Here is a 19,637-nt window from a genome sequence, read left to right as displayed (position 1 = left end):
TTTAAAATGAGGGTTGTATGTGTCCTCTGTCTGGTCTAGTCTTTGATTTCTTAGGCTGAGTTTTCATTAGTCCTTGTGTAAGTCCAAAAAAGATCCCAAGAGGTCATCCCATCCTCCTTGTTACCTGACTGTTTGTGAAGCATCATGACTTATAAGATGCAGTCTCCACCATTGCATTAGTCCAGTCTTTCAGATTAGGAGATACAGCAGTTTTCCAGTGTCTTAAAATAACTCTGGAAGCTGTGACCACCATAATGACAGACAGAGTTCTATTTGATATATTTGGTATTTGTGATCTGTCCCCTAGTAAACATACAGCAGGAGTCAGGGGAATCACTGAGCCTGACCAGTTACTCAAGAAATCCACAACCTTAACCCAAAATGTCACTGATGCACATTCCCATACACAGTGCAGAAAAGTTTCTACCTCTGTTTTACACTTCCAGAATAGAAACTTTATTGATCCCAAGAGGGGAAATTCAATGTTTTTTTCAATCAAATTTTTACATGCATTTTACCTGAAGAACAACCACACCCGTCTCTCGCCCGAAGTCACCTGGGATAGGCTCCAGCTCCACCTTGACCCTGATGAGGATGAGCGGTTACAGATAAGGATGGATGGATAATAATAATCAGAATCTGGTTTATTCCCAAGTTTGTTTTCACATATGAAGAAACTGTCTTGGTGTTTTTCGGTGCAGTAAAAATATAAGGAAGATCCAAAAAAAGTACTAAAAGATATAAATGTATATACAATATGTTTTTTAAATTAAAAGAGATGCACAGTCAGGTAATGTGCAAAGGTTCACAGCATGCAGAATATTTTAAATGTGCAAAAGATATATGTAGTATAACTGAAAAGATGTTAAATTAATGTAATGCACAGAGTCAGTAGACCCTCTGTTAATGTAACGTGTAGGGTATGACAAAATGAGAAAGTGATGATATTCAAAACTCAGTTTATTATGTTTGTAATACTTTGATAAACAGTCCCTTGTATAACTGTACACTAAACTACAATAAAATAATTACAGTAAATGTGAAATTACAGCCATTTGACAACCGCATGGAAATTAGTACATTCTAAGAATTTAAACATGTTTTCATATAGTAGTATATATTTAGTCGGGGTGGGGGGGACCACAGGTTCAGGGTGTCTGCAGCGACTTAACGTGGACATAGAGCAGAGGACAGAGATGAGAGGTAAACCATGTTTTAAAATCAAAGGGATGGAAAACTACACTGTGTCTTTTACATTTACCTCTGAATGTGCTTTCCTTACATTGGTATAATATTGGCAGGTGAGTTGCTGTTAGGAATGGAGGGGAGCACAGGGTTTCCTGTCTATTGTTATCTTTAATAAACCAAAAATTTGTACTTTTGTTTATTATATTTTATGTAAATTCTCCTTTATATTATATCCAATATTATTTTTAGCATTTATATCGTCCCCCCTCTCCTTCATATTCTTATATTATCAAACATATCTCATTTACGTCTTTCCTTCTCTCTTCTCTCAGTCTGCGGCATAACTAAACTTTACTGTTTCCCTTTCATCCCATTTTCTTCCACAGACTGCATTCCTCAATTATTTTTGTGCTAAAAAAACAAATAAATAAACAATTAATGTCCTTTATGTGGGAACATACAATACACCATTTTATTGTGTCACTTCTAAACTAGACTGATGCTAGTCACTACCAATGGTATTTTCTACAATATACATTTTACATCTTAAGTTGTAACCATAAGTACTTCTGTGCAATTTTCTTTCAATCATATTGTAATACAAGCGTGCCATTTGGTTTACTTTCTCTCTGAAATATGTAAATCTACCCTGACCATAAGACTGGAGTATATACAATGCTATTGATATGCATTATGTACAACCAAAAACTGAGTCTCTATCTCTGTGATTGTACTCTAGCAAACAGAAACATCGGTGTGTCTTCTGTAAATCTGTCTACTATTTCTCTGTCTTCATCCTTAAGCCCAGATCTGGAAAAGAAAAAAAACAGAAACAGCCGACATTACAAGACATCATCAAAAAGGTCACTGCAGAGTGCAAAGTCGACAGATCAGACACAAAAAAACTGATATTTCATACCCGAAGAGTGTGGTCCCAGGAACCAGTGCTGAAGGCCGTCCCATCTGGGGAAACACGCAGCGTGCTGACACGGTTCTCGTGTCCAAACAAGATAGAGACCCGTGTTCCTTTGAGAACGTCCCAAACGTTTATGGTGTAGTCGTTGTAGCCTCCAAACAGTAGTCGTCCTAAAAAGAATAATTTAAAAAACAAAAAAAAACGTGAATGCTTTTAACAGCATAACTCTAAAATATGATAGTGATGTGACAAAGTGTATATATTTCTTACCGCTGAGAGAGAAATCAACACTGGAGACCCCGAATATGATGCTCTCTTTGGAATAAATAGCCACTTCTCTGTCTGCCCTTAAGTCATACAGGCGGCACTGTAACAAAGGTCAGTGTTTGAATTTTAAAGAGACTTTTCATCATGTTTTCATCTTGTGTGTTTGTGTGGTAAGTATCTGATTACTTACTGTAGCATCATCTGAGCCAGATGCAAATGCATCTCCACTTGGATAATATCTATTGAAACAAGAAGCACACGGCCACAGTTAGGAATGAATTACCCTCTTATTTGCCTTTAGCGACTCCCAGTGGTAACAAGAAAACAGACACTGTGGCTGACAACTAATGGACTATAAGCAACACATAGGTGGCACCAATTTCCCCTGGATTGTCTTATTTAAAATTGTAGACTACTACTCTTTACGTCTGAATGGTGTCTCATGATTTTAGGTTGAAGAAAGTCCTCTTTACAAATAACAAAAAAACAGACAACAAAATGTTGTTACAACTGAACCCCTCTGAGCGACAGTTAAATAAGGATATAATCAGTTATTGAACCAAGTTTAAGTCTAGTGAATCTAACCACTAGAGAGGGCTTAAAGAAAAATGTGTTCCCACAATATTCAGACTTGATCTCAGGTCACAAACTCAAAGGGTAATAACACTGTGTGACTAAACTGAAGATTTAATCAAAGCTAAATAATAACTTTGGTGTCGGACAAAGATTTGAATGTCTGTTAAAACTATTGAAGTAAAGAAGAGAAACATCAATAAACCTTTGAATAGTGGTGTACACATTTTACACTCACACATATAAGATTTAAGATATCAGCTTTTTCTCACTAAATGATTTATACAAACATTATCTCTGCACTCAGTTGGACATGTCGAGATAATCACTTACCGCACACTATTTATGTCTGATTCGTGAGTTTCAAAGGACTGAATACATTGTCCTGAGCGCATGTCCCACACATTGGCCTTCTTATCACAGCCCTGCAGTAACATAGAATAATGCAGAATATTTCAGCACATTTCAGTTCAAGTCTAAACAGTCATAAGCTGTGGAGGAGGAAGCTTTCTCACCCCTGACACAAACGTGTTTCCAGTCTCGGAGGGTGCCAGGTCCAGACAGAGCACGTCTGCTGCATGTCCATGGAAACTCTGCAACAGCTGCCCACTCTCGACGTCCCATAATGCGCACGTACCATCCCCGCTGGACGTCAGGATCTTTAACACAAGCAGATAATCAGGAGGAAGAGTAACGGCTGTTCTTAAGTTCAGTAAAAATGGGCTACCACACAGCTATAAATGGATTGTCCTGGCTGAGTGAAACGCCACGTGACCAGGATATTAAACCAGGCGCAACCGGCTGCTGTGAATTATTAACAGAGCTCTTTTATGCAGGGAAGTGATTTCTGATTAATAATGAGAGAGAAATACTGATGAATAAAAAAAATCTGCCCTTTTTTACATGAACGTGTGTCAGTAAAATAGTAGGAAAACATAACACCTGAAATAAAATGTGTTGTTTTGTGTGTGGTGGGTATTCTCACCTGCATGTCTGAGTTGGTGAAGCTACAAGCAGACAGGTAGTTTGTGTGCATTGCCACCGACTTCTTCTTGGCAGCTAAGTTCTCGTTCTTGTCCAGAGATAGAGGATACACTGAGCATTTGTTGTCCAGACCCCTGTTACAGAAAAGAACCCCAATTCGTTAAAAACACATGATACACAACATTTGGATCATCAAAGACAGTATTAAGACCCTCACCCACAAGCTACAGCACAGCCGGAGGGGGCGTAGGCACAGGCCATCACCCAGGTGCATGGCATTGTCACAGCATGCTCCTAATAGACATCAAAAGACAAAGCTGCATGAGCCGCACTGGGACAGAGAGATGAATCAGATTCATTAAGCATAATTAGAGCAGAACAGTAAGCTTCGAGCTGTTCGACATTAGCAATGGTGCAATTTCAAAAGACATTTTTAGACAACTCTCAGTGCACTTTATGGTTTTCTCCCCCCTCTCTCCCTGTTCATAAAAGAGGATCCTTTGCACCACAGCACACTGTAGATATCCTCCTCTGTGCCTCCTCTGATCTATTATAACCACTGATTCGATTTTCTACATGATATTGGGGAAAGTGAAGTGCTCAATTAGAAGCAAAACAGATGATTTTTCTATAAGACGGCAACTCTTGCATTGATTTACAAAGACACAAACTGCAGTTGATGTGAGCTAATGATATTCGTGCACCGTATTTTAAAAGATACACTGTTGCCCATAAATAATAAAATATTTTTTTTTATCTCTTCCCCTTAAATGATTGTGACAATGTGATTCATTCTTGGTAGATAAAATGTATCTTCTCAAAACTTTATTGATCGATCTCTTCAAAACATATCACAGTGAAAAATAAACCACAATTAACCTGATGTGTATAAATAGGAATAAAAAGAGGAATGTGTCCCGGAAAGAACCTTAAAATTTTGTGATTTCTGATATTGGGCTATATAAATAAAAATGACTTGATGTATTTATGCTTATTTTATTACTCATTTTATTCTGTTACTTGCAAATATTTGTTGTTATTGTACCTTTGTTAAAAATGATTTAGGCCAGTGGGTTTCCCCCCAAAAAATGTCTGAAATCAGATAAATGATTCTTATCGTGTTGTTATCCTTTCAAATCGAATAAAATCTTAAAACAACCGGAGACGAACAAACACTTGAACCAAAAACCTCTGAGAGTGTTGGTTTGTGTGTAACGGAGCATCACTGAGGAGGATGCAGTAATGTGAAAGCATTTTACTGAAACGGTCTTAAAATTTTAAATACCTGTACATAAAGAAGAAAAAACAGTTACCTTGTTGGTAGTGAAAGCATCCCACACAATCACCTTTCCATCCTGCATCAAGAGATTAGACATTAGTACGATAGAAAACACATTTATCTGATGACAAACTGTCTCTCTGAGATGGAGGACGAGAGTGTGCGGACCTGTGAGGAGCTGACGATCCTCCTCTTGTCCTTACACCAGTCCATGCACAGAACTTTGTTGCCATGTCCCTTCAGAGTCCTCCGGGTCTTCATGACAAACTGACCCAGCCCCTCCACCTTCTCTGCCACCTGATGTACTGCACACACACAGATATAATGTAGAATAAATTAAACCCTCAATTGAATACACACTGAGTTAATAATAGCAGTGATAAGGATTAATCTACAGTAGGCCTGGAAATATAGTGAATTAATCTTTGATTAATCTGCCTTTTTTAGCTCTCATTTCATAAATTACAAATCGTCCAAATTTTGATCAAACATCTCCATGGTTGCCATATTGTTTGAGACATGATTGCACTAAAACCAGTACATGGAAGGAATTCAGATGGAAGCACTGGGCTGTAAAATGGGGAGGCAAACAAACAGTCTGCTTACAGCAGGTCGCCTGTCATATCAGAGGTAACGTCAGGACAAATATCACTTTCCACAAATTCACATCCCTGTAAATATGTTTCCATCCTCTGCCCTCTCTCTCTGAAACACACTCTGTCTGTAAGATAAGATATTTGCGGTGATCTGTCCAGTCACAGTGTATAAACGCAGAGGTGCACCGAGGCCTCTCCATTTTCAGCACTCACGCTCGACATCGTGCAGCTTCGCTCTTTCCTCCTCCAGCTTCGACTTCAGCGTCTCCGACTCCGTTTTGAGGTGGGCCAGAGTCTCGTTCAGCTGTACCTCCTGTGTCGCCATTTCAGGGATTAGAGGGGATCTCATATATTTCCTTTGTGCAGGCAGCGATCGGCAGCGAAAAGGCTTAAAGCACGGCTAACAGCTGATGCTGCTGTCATGACGTCAGAGAGAGAAGATGCTCCTCCAGTTTCCAGAGGAGGAGGAGGAGGAGGAGGAGAGGGAGGAGGGTCCTGTATCCCGGTGATGCTGCTGTTGCATCCTCAGCAACAACACGGCCCCACCGCCCTACAGCTAAATAATGCACTCATATACATATTCAATGTTTGCCTGTAATGCACAAACACAGCAGACAAATGTGGTACTCCATAACAGATAAAGATATTTATTTAAATGCTTTCAACATTGCATCATGTTTAACAGCTGTTTTGCGAGACAAACTGAGATAAAAAAATATTTAAATGGTATATAATGCATAAAAATACTGTTGAATTTTTATTGATTTCACATTTTAACACTGGAGGTCATGTCTTTGTTGTTGTTGGAAGCCGGGGGAAGGTGAAATACACATCTGGGTATCGGCTCATATTTCAGTATTTTTAGACTTTATTTTAACATCTTAAATATGATATATTAAATATTTAAGCCTGCAAAATAAAAAAAAAACATCAGACTTTATTTCCAAGCACTGCAAGGATAGCTTTAAAACTGTATTTACACCTTGAAATGTCAAGGGCAGCCATTTTTAGATGTTTTATATCGTTTTGTCTGACCTACAATTCAAAATCCAAAGAAACTTAGTTTGCAATGATTTAAAAAAAAAAAGACAAATCCTCACAATGAAGAAGCTGAATTTTCTGTGGATCAACTGCTCCGACTAGTCCATAATGCAGCAGCTAGGTGTCTTACTGGTTTCATCATACCAACCCTGGTCCCTCTTCAGTGGAACTGGGGTTATGTTCGATTTTACTGATCACCTTTTAAAGCAAATCTGGTTCTGGCTCCAGGTTACATAGCAGACATGTTGATCTCTTATGAGCCAGTCTGGTTCCCCAGTCCTCAGGTGAGTCCCTCCTGGCTATTATAAAATTGAGGCTTAGATAAAAAGGTGACTATGCTTTGGACATCAGACTATTTCCAATACCATGTTCTTTAATCTTAATTTTGTTTGGCCTCAGTTCCTGGCTCTCTGTTGAGTATCCTGCATGTGCTTGTCTGTCAAACTACTCTGTAGACTGTCTTTTTAAAGGCGCTATATAAATCAAATTATTTTTATTGTTATTATGCAACTGTTGTTTGCTACTCTAATAAAATACTATAATAATCGATATATTGGAGGTGGTGCGTTGGGGGTGTGACATGACCTCTGTACAGTACTTGAAAAATCTAAATTTTAAATATATGGTGTGCATAGTTTATTAAAAGTGTTTACATATTTATATGTACAATAAGATACAGCCAAAGGCCACAGGACTATGAGTTAGTCATGAGGAGTGAGAGGTCACACGCTGGCGGCGTCACATTCTGGTGAGGAAACCCAGATGAAGACTGTTGGGCACCTGCAGCAGCTCCAGAGCCTGTGAGGATGGGCTGTAAGGAAACGTGACCTGGAAACGATAATCTGAGTCCAACATCAGCTGCGTGGACCCGTCACGATCTTGGAGTAATGACTGCAACAAGAATGCAAGAGACTGCCACATTTAGTTAAAGTTCAAGTATTTGATGATTTTAAAATTAGAAAAACGAACAACAGAGACTCACCTGAACTTTGCGGACAAACGACGACGTCACTCTTTTCTCGAAATCATCGATGGGTGTGTAGGAGTTCAAAATCTTGACAATCTACAAATTTGAATGTGAGTTTTGTTTTACAGTGTGAAACCTTTTTTAAAAATAGAAAATGCTGCATGTGTGGCATAAATAAAGTACCTGAACGGGGTTGAGTTCGGTGCATTTTTCAGTGATCTCCTTGGCGTCGTCGTCAGTGGACTTGTTCACTTGCAGTAGCCAGGCGGCCTGAGATAAAGGTCTCAAAGTGTCCATAGCATTAGAGCTCTGCAGCTCCTTCTCCTTCAGCCACTCCTCCAGATAACTGATGTTGCACCTGAACAAACAGAGAAGCTATAAACTCATATTTGTCTGCACAGAATACTCCTTTATTTTCCAAAGAATCACCTCAGACCTGATTTGCATCCCTTTCCTGCAGGAACACATATCTTTACGGAGCATCATGTTGTTGAGAGTGGTCGCACCAACCAGGAAGAACAATTGTTTGACAGCTTGTTTGATGAGGCCCTGCTCCATGCCGTGCTGATTCATGATGGAGTGGAAGACGCTGAGTTCCTGAATGATGGAGGAGATGGTGTACGCCTCTGTGTCCTCGTAGATGCTGTTGGAGCGCTTCCTGAAGCCCGTCGGCTTCATGCTGGAAATCCCCTGTAAACTCTCGTGCTCCAACATACCAGGTACTGTCGGAAGAGGAAGCAGAGCAGCATATTTCAGGTTGCCTCTAGAGGTTGATACTATCAAAGTCTGCATGTGATAATGGTGAACGGTGTAAAATACCAATTGCAGGGTTGAGGCTCTTCTCCATGATCGTTATAAACTGGTGGTATATGTGGATGGCCAGGTCGCTGAGAATCTGTCTGTGTTCGGACAAATCGAAATTCTGCAAGCAGTTCTTCTTCTGACGAGGAGTATTTTGTTTCATGAACTCCTTTTGTGAACAGAAAGCAAAACAAGACAGAGAGTGTCAAAACATACCAGCTACTATGCCAGACGCTGGCAGCTATTTGGAATAGCTCCACAAGATATACATCTCAATCGCCAGGCAAAAAATATAACAGCTTCTGCATCTCTTTGAGCTGAAAGATTTATCGAATGGAGGAAAAATTCCCTCCAGTCTTTTTAGCAATGAATTAAAGACCTTATACCTTATACACTCATTTGACATAGAAAAACTTTTATTCTACGAGAGGGTATGCTCACAAATTTGATGCTGTATGGTGACCTGATATACTGTACTGACCCCATGATGGATATTATTTTACTATTATTTTATTGCTACTATCCATCCATACATTATCTGTAACCGCTTATCCTCATCAGGGTCACGTTGGGCTGAAGCCTATCCCAGCAGACTTTGGGCCAGGGACCGGGTACTACCTGAACAAGTCGCCAGCTTATTACAGGGCACACAGAGACAAACAAGCATTCACACTTACGAGCAATTTAGAGTCACAGAGAGAACCCACGCAGACACGGGAAGAACATGCAAACTCCACACAGAAAGGCTCCAGCCGAGGTTCAAACCTTCTTGCTCTGAGGCGACAGTGCTAACCACTGCACCACCGTGCCACCTTTTTACTACTAATTAATTTTTTTTTTTTTTTTATTTTTTTTTTTTATCATTTAACTGCTTATCCTTATAAAGAACCAATTCCAGTTCACATTGGGAAGAGAGGCAGTGTCATCACAGGGCTGACACAGAGTGTGGGAGGAAGCCAGAGGACCCGGGGGACGCTGGGACGGAAACCTTCTCGCTGTGCAGCAACAGTGCAAAACACTGCACCACTGTGCTGCCCTTTAATTAGTAGTAATTCTATTTTTATTTTCCTTTTGTGTTTGTGTCTCACCTACAATTGTTGTCACATTGACTCGTACATGTTATTGTTTCTGGAATCGATTCTGTTCAGTTATAAAATGGTATAATTATATTATAAAAGGGACGGGGCTCTGCTGAAGCAGAAACACAGGGGGCTGGCAGGGTGGGGGGATATGTTGTCTTTATCCAGCTGTGCTTTCTTGAATTTTGCATGATTTTAAATAGCAATAAAATGACCTTCAGTAAAATAAAAAAAAAGCCTGCTTCTGTACATGAAGTTATAGCTGAGACACAAATACTGACCTCCTCACCGCTGTACTGCTTCAAACAGTTGAGCAGCTGACACGTGTTGGAGAGCCAGAATGAAAGCAACTCGAAGTCTTTGTGGTGACTCTGAAATGAATATGTAAATATATAATATACATATTTCTTTGTACAGATGTGACATTTTCTTTTATTTATGCAGCTTACTGTTTATCCGTTTCAGATCGTGAACATCACAAAATAAAATAATGAAAGTAAACAACACTCCTGTCAACCCAATCTTAGATGCGGTTCTGAATAGCTTTTGGATTATTTGTTTAGCAAATCTACAGCAGAGATAAAGGCTATTAGACGGAGAATTAACCTCACCATGATGACTTTTTTAACAGCACCGATGGTTGCATTCATAAGAGACTGGAGTTTGGCTTCATCGTTCAGGTAGTCAGCATGGCGGATGCACATGAAGAGGATGTAAGCTGGCAGACCCGGGATCATATTGACCACCACACCTTTGGGTTTCAGGTCTGTGAGAAGAACGAGTTTCATCTTGTTGTTATACACACTGATGCATTCCCTGACAAACTCACACAAATCACCGCTTTAAAGTAGCTAAATAATAAAAATAAAACAGAAGACGAATACCCAGAATGATGTTCTGAATGAGTTTGTGTTCATCATCTCTCTTGTACTCCAACATGCCGAGGTAATCTTTGGAAGTTGCAGGCGTGGATGTTTGCTTCACTGTGTGAGAAACATTAAAGTGATGAACACGGAGGAGACCGATTTATTTTACATTGCACAAGTACACGCCAAAAATCTACCTTTCTGTGATGTTTCCAGACTCTTAATTTGATTCTGCAGCCTCTTTATTAATCTGTCTTTCTGGTCAAGCTGCTCTTCAAAGTCCTGAAAGAAAGTTTGTCACCATCAGTGCATTCACACTTTTAAACTGTAATCCTCCATTTGATCCACAAACACACACACACCATATTCTCAGCAGTTAACCGTGAGGTCTCCTGTCTCAGTTTGCTCTTGGCTTCGCTCTCCATCTGCTGGTGTCTCTTCAAGTGATCATTCTCCTCTTTCAGCTCTTCTACTTGTCCTTGAAGCTCCCTCTTCAACTCCTCCAGCTCTTCGGATTTCTCCTCAAAGTGTCTAAAAAGCAACAAAAATCAGGGCAGCTCAGAAATGACCACTTCTTTAATCAAGAAACAGACCCCGATCTGAGTATTTTACCTGCGTTTTGAGCTCTCTTCTTTAATTTTCCTTTGAAGAACGCTCGTGATCTCCTCAGTTTTTTCTTTCGGAGAACACAGACAAAAGAGGACATCAAATACTAATCTGCAAAAGAGCTAAATCTGAAAAAGCTCAGGGAGAAATACACCAATCTACCTTCAAGTTCTGTCTTCTGCTCTTCTACATGGACCTCCAATTCTTGTTTTTGCCTCAGCAGCTCTGAAACCTGCAGTTTCAGCTCCGGTATAACCTGTGGATCACATCGCAAGCTCAAATCATGGTATGTTCTGCACCTCGTTTATCGCAAGAAGCGAAACATGGAATCAAGAAAGCGATAATGCACCAAGTTGTCATTGCTGAGCCTGGACACTTCTTGGTGAATCTTCTCGTTGATGTTACTTTTCTCCTGGAACAGCTTTTGCAACTCGCTGTTCTCATTTTGAAGGTGGTCCACTTTCAATTTGAAGCCCTCCACTTGTGTCTCGTAGTTTTCCTTTTGCTCCCTCTGGTGGTTTTCCAGTATTCTGACATCAAACAAAGGTTTGTCAAACAGGTACAAAATTGGACAACATTGATATTAAGTGAATTGTTGGTGGGTAAAAACACACTTGGTGGCTTTCTGTAGGCGATCAAAGGCTTCCAGAAGATCTTCGACTTCATAAATCTTCTCAGAGTTGTCTGGAGCAAGCCTTCAGAGAAACAATGTGTGAGATAAAATGCCAAACAACTACAGGAGAGATCCAGCAACCTGAAATATTTGGATTACCCCAAAAGAACCTCCTCTTCAACAACACCACCAAGAAGTTGTCTCGTAATATCGTTCATTTTAGCTGCAGAAAAATATTCAGAGAGCATCATCACCGTCTTTATACATGTATAAGTATGTATCATATTCTTAACTGAAGGTATAAAAGTAAAAGCCAGTACCTCTAGCTTGTTCCGAGTGTTCCTTCATCCTTCGGTCCATGTTACTTCTCTGATTTTGAAGGTTGCTGAGATCTCTGCGTAGCTCGGGGATGACCTTGACATGTTTGGTGAGCTGGACGACCTGTTCCTGCAGGTCAGAGTTCACCTGGCCCCCCTCCTCTATCTTTCTCAGCAGACTGACTCGCTCTTCTTTCAGTCTCTTTATCTCCTCTTTCAGAGTTTCCACCTCCTTCTCGTGGTCCTGTTTATGGATCTCAATGTTGTTCTCTGCAATCCTGCCAAGAATCATCTCGTCAGCTAACTGAACAAACTGAACAGCTGAGTCAAAGTTTGGCTTGACTTGAAGACATATTTGCTCTCTTACTTTCTAAGCCTTGCTTCATATTCTTTCTCTTCCAGAAGATTCCTCTTTATTTGATCAAAGCTTTCTGTAAGAGTGTAAAAATGGTCACAGATTTGTTATTACAATAAGAATAACATACAGTACATACAGTAGGAAGCTTGACTCTGACTATTACCTTTGGCCTCTTTGGTTGAAGCTTCAAACTTTTTCTCCAAGTTCTGCTTTTCAAGGTTTAATGCATGTGTTTCCTTTTGAAGCTGTGCAATTATCTAGAGTGAGAATAAAAATGTGCTTTTTAAAGACTGTCTCATGAGCAAACAACATTAAATTTTAAACATCCAATTTAAGACTAACCAGAGTAGTATCTTCTTTCCCTTTCTTCTCTTTTGCCTCCAAAGATGCCTTCTGGTTGGTTAATTTTTCCAGCTGTGCCTCCAGACCCTGAACCCTATCCATGTTTTGAGCGTGGGAGTTGGCCAAGCTTGTCAGTCTTTCCATCAATCCACGGTTCTCTTTGTTCTGTGGGGATACAGGGATTCAGTTACGTCCTCTATGTAAAGCCACAGCTGGACTAAGTTTGGGAAGCATCTTTACCTGCTCTTCAATCTTCTTTCTGAGCTGCTGCACCCTGTAAGAGAGCTGAACATTAATCACCAGCCGACGCATGGTTTGAAATCGCCGTCGTGCCAGCCACGCTCTGGCATACTTCTGTAGAACCAGGGCTTTTTGCTCCTCCATCATCTGAGAATGGACAACGAGACAGAGGGGCGTGAATCACACCTGGCTGCATTTTGTATGACTGTCATATTAAATGACACAAGTGGATAAGTAATGATTCTTCAGCTACAGACCTTCTTGTACCGTTTACGTGCCATCCAACCTCGTGTGAAGGCCTGGATGGTGATGGAGGCCACACGGACTACCAGATAGATCTGTCTCATGCGATAGCCTCTCCAGTGTCTCTGGATCACCACTGATGCCCAGCCCTGCTTCAGAGTCGCTGCACTCACTGTTTTACTGCAGGTTGATTAACAAAACAAGTGCTTGTCAGAACCACAAGAGATACAAGAGAGGATGCAGGACAATAAAACTGTAAGGGAACACCTCTAACCGGATTGTCCTCTTTCCACGGATGTACTCTTGGAGGATGATTGCTGCCTGTCTCATGCGCAGGTACTTCCTCCTCTGGCTCCAACCTCGGACGTGTTTCTGGATGGTCACGCAGGCTCCTCTCAGCCGGTCCAGCCGCAACTTCTCAAGATAAGCTACCTGACCGGCTCGGAAGAAAATCTTAGTCCTACCAAACTTGTACTGGTTGGGATCCTGGAGATGTAGCCATGAGGCCACAAACAAACATGCAGTGATTGAATAATTTACAACCATGCAGTGCATGATAATAATGCATGACACTGTGTATAAAGGCAGCAAAGAAGGTGGCTAACCTGAATTAACCTCTGCAGGACGTTTTTGCAGGTCTGTTTCTTATCGCTTCGGTCCGCCTCCTGATGTGACATCAGGATACTGTATCGGCTATAAAACTCAATGTATGTCCACCTGTGAACATCGTTTTTTTGTCATTACAACACAAGAATATAGAGATTAGAATATTGCAATTTGGCTCTTAAAGAATCTAATAATAGAGAATCACCTGGAAGGATAGCTCTGTGCGCTGATACGAATAGTTTCAAGGACTCCACAGGCTCGCAACTGCTGCACCACCCTCCTGGAGTCATACCTCAAAGAACAAACAAATGCTCACTTAAACAGAAAAGACAGGTGGACGCAGAGCATCAAGTCAAACACAGCTTCATCTGTACTCACTCAAACGGAAGTTTTTCATCATTGGGCTTAATGCAGCGCACATAGTGAGGGGTGGTAGCATTCAGAGTTTCCATCAGTAAAGAGAGCGAGCTGCAGAACTACATTCAACCACAAAGTTCATGAGAAAGGATAAAAATTCAAGATGCAAACTCAGTTTTGTTCTATACATAAATACAGAATATTATAATACAGAATAAGAGAGGTCAATGTGTAGTGGGTGGTGACAGCGAGTAAACATGCTCACCTTATCTCCCACAGAGGTTCTCAGCTGTTTATTGGCTGGTTTCACTCCAGGCCTGGCGGGCCTCACTTTGATACCTTTACTGTTTGCAGTGTTTCGCTCCTCCTCTTGGAAAAAGTTGGCCAGAAAAGGAAACTGATAACAGTAGCAAGCAGAGGAAATGTGTTAGAATGAGATAAAATACAATGCTGCATGGGTTGGCTTTAATGACACATTACATTTTGATTTTGATTTTGATTTTTTAACCACTGTGATATAGTGGAAAAATTTAACGCCCAAGAAAATAGGGCCTTTGATTACCTTACTGGCTCTCATAATGTCAACAAGTTCTTCATAGAGAGCGTCTCTGTTCTTTTCAAGAAAACCCCTGCACTGATATTCCACCTATGTAATGGATACATAGTTTAAAAAATGCATTTGTCAGGATCCAGAGGCATTAGATACTCATTATAAAAGGAGTTAATTTTTGTAAATAAATGTGTCACCAGACTACACCTTGTCTGCAAAATGTTGAATCACAAACGCCTCATTTGATAACCTGGGCTTCTCAAACAGAGGATTGGCTTCGAGGTAGTTGAACAGCTTTTGCAGCCAGCTTTGGTCGGTGCCCTGAGGAAACTGTGAAGTAAAAACACACATATAGATGAAACACATCTGAGGGGGAATTAAAACAGAAACGAAAGTGTAAAAAATTTAAATCACTCAGTTACCAAACATTCTTCATCAAGCAAGTCAAGGATCCCCATCTTTGCCTCAATCAGGTCAATGACCGGCTGATTGTCGTAGAAATCAATCAGCGTCCAAGGGATGTCCTCTTTCATGTATTCCTCCTGCTCCAGCTTGAACACATGCTGATTAAATAAAGACAAGAGAATAACCCGCTGAGCTGATAATTGGGTGTACACTGTGTGTTGCAATGATTAGGGACGACAGAGATGCATACCAAGTTAAACTGCTGTTGGAGCTTTTCATTTGCATAGTTGATACAAAACTGCTCAAAGCTGTTGATGTCAAACGTCTCAAAGCTGAAGACAAAGGACATCGAGATCAGATTAAAGAATTCAGCTAAAAAATATCTGAATTATTAAGCAGCTCAAGAGAAAAGTGTTGTATCAGCATTACCCATAAATGTCCAGAACGCCGATGAAAGCGTGTTGCTTTCCTGGAACCTGCAGTGCTCTGTTTATCCTGTTAATAATGCAGTCAAACAGATGGGCGTAGATCTGTTTGGCGAGGGCATCTCTAGCATTTACTGCCCGCTTCTTGGGCACCGGCTTCACCACTGTCTCGGCTACCAGAACGATCCTCCGATGGCACAGCCAACGCACCAACTCCTCTAAGCTCACATCCAGCAACTCACAAAAGACTTGTAGGTGTGGATCACTGGGCTGGAGGATACACAAATCAAGGTTAATCTTTCACACATCAGATCTGACATCGCAAACGAAAAACAATTTAAGCCATGGTGGGTTGAGGCTCACAGGAACTGATGATTTGTCACCAGAGTTTCTGATTTCCACATTTCCCAAATGCAGAACGGCCGCCAAGACTTTGAACACATCTAACTGGAAGTCCTCCTTCAACCCTGGAGAAGCAGTGGTACATATGTGGATAAGACACAGGATGATACACTTTCATTTACATTCACACTTGTATTTCCTAAAATTTCAGTTGTCAGACTCCTCATTAGCCAAGTATGTATCCCAGTTAGCTCAGTTTTCTTTTCCATCTTCCGTACTAACTAAACGTTGTGTTCCATACTGTAGATGCTATTTATAATATCTATCCATTGGCTTATGATTGGGAGGTTCTCTAAGAGGCCAGCATCCAGTAATTGCCTTTTTTCTGTTATCTATCTTCTTTGATATGTTTCCCAAGTAGAAAGAGAGACAAGTAAATTCAATACTGAATCCCAGAATCCTTTTGATGGTAGCTTTGTACTTGAGTCCAGAAGGGCAGGATCAAAAAATATGAGGTCTGCCATTAATTGTCCACAATGTCTCCAGACTTTTTTCTTTTTGGGGTTATGAAAAATCTCACACAGTTCTTCCAACAAAAGTCTGTCCAACTTTGTGAGAAGTAGTACCTTGTGCAGTAGCTATCTGGGTGTGGATTATAAGAGACCATTTGTCTGGGGGGATTTCAATGTCCAGTTATCTCTCCCACTTTTGTTTTATATAGTGTAAAGAGTTGCTAAACAGTAAATTAATTGTACTTTTGCCTTCATGGTCTCAGTTGAGTTGTTGTTCATCAGTGAAATACTTGAACAAGATTCCCAATCATTCGTCTGTTTGTTTGCTTTAATGAACGTCAGCAGATTGTTCTTCCATACTCTGTCTCGTCTCTCCTTTGCATGTGTGACACAAAAGTTTAAACACTAAAAGAAAGTTAAAGTCAGACAGATGAAGTCGTTTTTTTTACCCAGCAGTGAGAAGGTCCGTCGTGTCTCCTCCATGTCTTTCTCATCATCTACACCTTCAATGGTAATCTCTCCGCCCATGCAGGTGTACTGGAATTTATCTGCACTCACTACAGATGAAAAAAAATATATAATCAGGTGGACTTAAACTAAAATAATCTCACAATAAATGTGCGTATGATTGTAAGACTTAGATGTGAATCGGCACAAACACTCACACAGTCTTAGATTCTTGAACTCTGGCAGGTGAGCGCAGGAGCACAGCTGGTAGAATATGTGATAGTTTCGCTCGTTGTCTGCCTGTATGAAATCAGAGTGTCATTGTTGTTGGATTGGATATAAGATTCTTAGATATCTAAGATATCTTAAGTCTCGTACCTGAAAAACAACTCTGGATTTCTCTAAGAGATAGGTCCTCATGTTTGCTCCGATGATCCGGTACCTCTTGTCGAAGCTGATCTCTGTGTACTTCCCAAAACGGCTGCTGTTGTCATTCCTGGTAGTCTTTGCATTCCCTATTGCCTGAGAGAAAATCACCTCATGTGATCATTATCAAAATAATATAAGATGTCTTAATGAATGCAAGCCAGTTCACTCGTCCACTCATATCATACCTCTGTAACTGGATTGGATGCCAGGACTTTGTCTTCAACTCGAGTCTTACTTCCAGACTTGCTTACAACAGCAAAGTATCTCATAGCGTATCGAGCAGACACTGTTTTACCGGCTCCAGATTCACCACTGACGATGATAGACTGGTTCTTGTGGTTTCTGAGAATAATAGGTGATGAGCACTGTTATAAGAGTGTAAATTCTACTTTACGTGATCACTACAGCTTTTTTTTTACCTGGCCATCTGTTTGTAAGCCTCCTCTGCCACTGCAAATATATGAGGGTCCATGTCTCCCATGTTCTGGCCTGAGTAGGCATGAATGATTGCATCTCCATAGATATGAAGCTGTTTGTATGGATTTACAGCCACCAGTATGATACCTGAAAATGAGGAAACAGCACACGATGAGCCAAGATCACAACCTGCACCTCATTGCTTGGCTATAGTCTGACAGCCAAAGATTTGTTCCAACCGTACCGCAGTAGGTGTAGATGATTCTGGACTCCACAAATCGCACTTTGAGATTGTGCAGGACTGCAGGTTCATGCAGGTAGCTGAGAGCGGTGAGGTCGTTCTCCCCGACCAAGATGTCCGGGTTGCGAAGAGGAGGGAGTTGAGGTTTTGATGGGTCAACAGGGTAGTCGTGCTCCTGTACAGAGACAGGTTATGTAAAAAGAGTCAGGTGCTGCTTCTCACCACCATAAATCCACACGTGAAAGTTTTATTAGTCACAGTTTTACTCACGGTGCCATCTTCAAGAAGCAACTGGAGAGTAGTGTCTCCAAAATGAAAGTCTCTCTTAATCTCGGCCGATTTCCACACAGATTCTGCATCTGGTATCCACACTCTGTTGTACTATAGGAGAAGACAGCAATAGAGACAGTGTTTACTATGAGTTATTGACTCTCTATAGACTACAGGCACACACCTGCATGGCATCTTTTTTTTATTTATGAGTAATTTCTTATCCACCTTGTGTGTACGAGCTGCTGTGACAGATGAATTTACCAGTATGGGATCATTAAAATCTATCTTATCTTGTCTTATCTTATATAACACTGTAAAAGTAATGTTGTTTCCTGTATGAATATAAACTATGAGGACATTAATTTATTTTTAATCAACACCAAGTCATGATAGTCTTATCTAATCAGATTACAAACTGGCAATGATATATTAACACGTCATGAAGCTTTACATTTGAGAAGTTGAGCATCCCTGTAACTTTTCTGAGCGTGTCAAAGTTTCCATATGTCTCTGTGAAACAACTTGAACTTTTTCTCCATTGTAATAAAAACAGGGATTGTTCTTTCCTCTTACCTGTGTGTATAGTTCCAACAAAGCCATGTTTGTGCATTGCTGTCTTAACTTGTCCTCACTCTGTATATTTTGTTTATCACCTGTTGTGACAGTTTACTTTCCAGGTTGCCAACAAATTTCCTCCCCGCGTCTCCAAAACTTATGGCAGAGTCACCGGAGTCAAAACAGATAGACAAAGTTACATCGCTTTTCCGGTGGTGATTTTCAAAATAAATAGTTAATCGTTTAGTCGCTTTTAAATTCACATTAACACACAGTTTGACTGCGCACATACCTCTTTAAATATGCATCTAAGTGTCTGTCCAACAGGTTAAATTAAATTAATAAAGCTTCAGTTTCAATTATATGTATTGGTAATGTTATACTGTGTATTTATATAGTGTTATATTGTGTTTCATAGACTGACTTCTTACATTCAGATATGTGACTATTATTACGACTGATCTACTCTTTGGTTGATCTCATAACTCACAATAACTTCTGATGTGGTTTTTGAGAAGTCAGTGTTTAATCTTTGAGCTAAATGGATTGGAAACCAGTGAGTGACAAACACGGTGCTTTTATTCTGAAAGCCCCGTCACTCACCTTCCAGGTAAGTCTCGTGTCTTCCTGGTGGACTTGTCGCTCACCTGCTGCGGACTTTTGACTGCGTGACTCCGCCCTCCCGTCTTGTGACAGCGGCTTGACGGAGTGGGTGTGCTCGTTTGATCAAGGATTGTGACAACAAAAGAAACCGGATACAGACTGCAGTCAGCTTACCATATGTGAACTCAGGTCAGCCACT

At 40.5% G+C, this 19,637-nt stretch overlaps 2 protein-coding genes across 4 annotated transcripts; both read right to left on the bottom strand.

Annotated features, from left to right (window-relative positions):
• Positions 1–1,273: 1,273 nt before the first annotated feature.
• gnb5a (guanine nucleotide binding protein (G protein), beta 5a) lies at positions 1,274–6,260 on the bottom strand. Its single transcript, XM_010748142.3, has 11 exons — positions 6,017–6,260; positions 5,376–5,512; positions 5,242–5,283; positions 4,146–4,222; positions 3,930–4,062; positions 3,460–3,603; positions 3,278–3,369; positions 2,562–2,610; positions 2,375–2,471; positions 2,108–2,274; positions 1,274–1,998 (listed from the first exon to the last, which is right to left on the bottom strand). The coding sequence occupies exons 1-11, from the start codon at positions 6,150–6,152 to the stop codon at positions 1,987–1,989; spliced, it is 1,086 nt and encodes a 361-aa protein (XP_010746444.1). The 5' UTR covers positions 6,153–6,260; the 3' UTR covers positions 1,274–1,986.
• A 167-nt stretch (positions 6,261–6,427) lies between these two features.
• myo5c (myosin VC) lies at positions 6,428–19,012 on the bottom strand. Of its 3 annotated transcripts, XM_027273096.1 has the most exons (40): positions 18,854–19,012; positions 18,278–18,388; positions 18,011–18,182; positions 17,769–17,913; positions 17,535–17,691; positions 17,299–17,442; positions 17,139–17,220; positions 16,923–17,030; positions 15,983–16,086; positions 15,624–15,889; positions 15,445–15,526; positions 15,212–15,352; positions 14,997–15,119; positions 14,802–14,885; positions 14,505–14,636; positions 14,261–14,358; positions 14,088–14,174; positions 13,882–13,993; positions 13,551–13,762; positions 13,291–13,456; positions 13,034–13,180; positions 12,794–12,958; positions 12,615–12,708; positions 12,461–12,524; positions 12,097–12,371; positions 11,936–11,999; positions 11,778–11,858; positions 11,513–11,693; positions 11,326–11,419; positions 11,170–11,233; positions 10,920–11,088; positions 10,755–10,839; positions 10,576–10,674; positions 10,303–10,457; positions 9,973–10,062; positions 8,631–8,781; positions 8,248–8,533; positions 7,995–8,169; positions 7,827–7,907; positions 6,428–7,735 (listed from the first exon to the last, which is right to left on the bottom strand). In XM_027273096.1, exons 1-40 carry the CDS (start codon positions 18,878–18,880, stop codon positions 7,583–7,585), a joined length of 5,226 nt encoding a protein of 1,741 aa, XP_027128897.1. In that variant the 5' UTR covers positions 18,881–19,012; the 3' UTR covers positions 6,428–7,582. The 3 variants fall into 3 exon arrangements, with proteins under 3 accessions (XP_027128897.1, XP_027128899.1, XP_027128898.1); XM_027273097.1 differs by lacking the exons at positions 6,428–7,735; positions 7,827–7,907 and having other exon boundaries at positions 8,001–8,169; positions 8,241–8,533; XM_027273098.1 differs by lacking the exons at positions 17,299–17,442; positions 17,535–17,691; positions 17,769–17,913; ... (1 more) ...; positions 18,278–18,388; positions 18,854–19,012 and having other exon boundaries at positions 17,141–17,194.
• Between the last annotated feature and the right edge of the window lie 625 nt (positions 19,013–19,637).

The sequence above is a fragment of the Larimichthys crocea genome, chromosome XXI, assembly GCF_000972845.2.
Source record: "Larimichthys crocea isolate SSNF chromosome XXI, L_crocea_2.0, whole genome shotgun sequence".
Lineage (NCBI taxonomy): Eukaryota > Metazoa > Chordata > Actinopteri > Sciaenidae > Larimichthys > Larimichthys crocea.
Note: the sequence above shows the minus strand (reverse complement) of the source record. Positions and strands in the feature narration are given on the sequence as shown.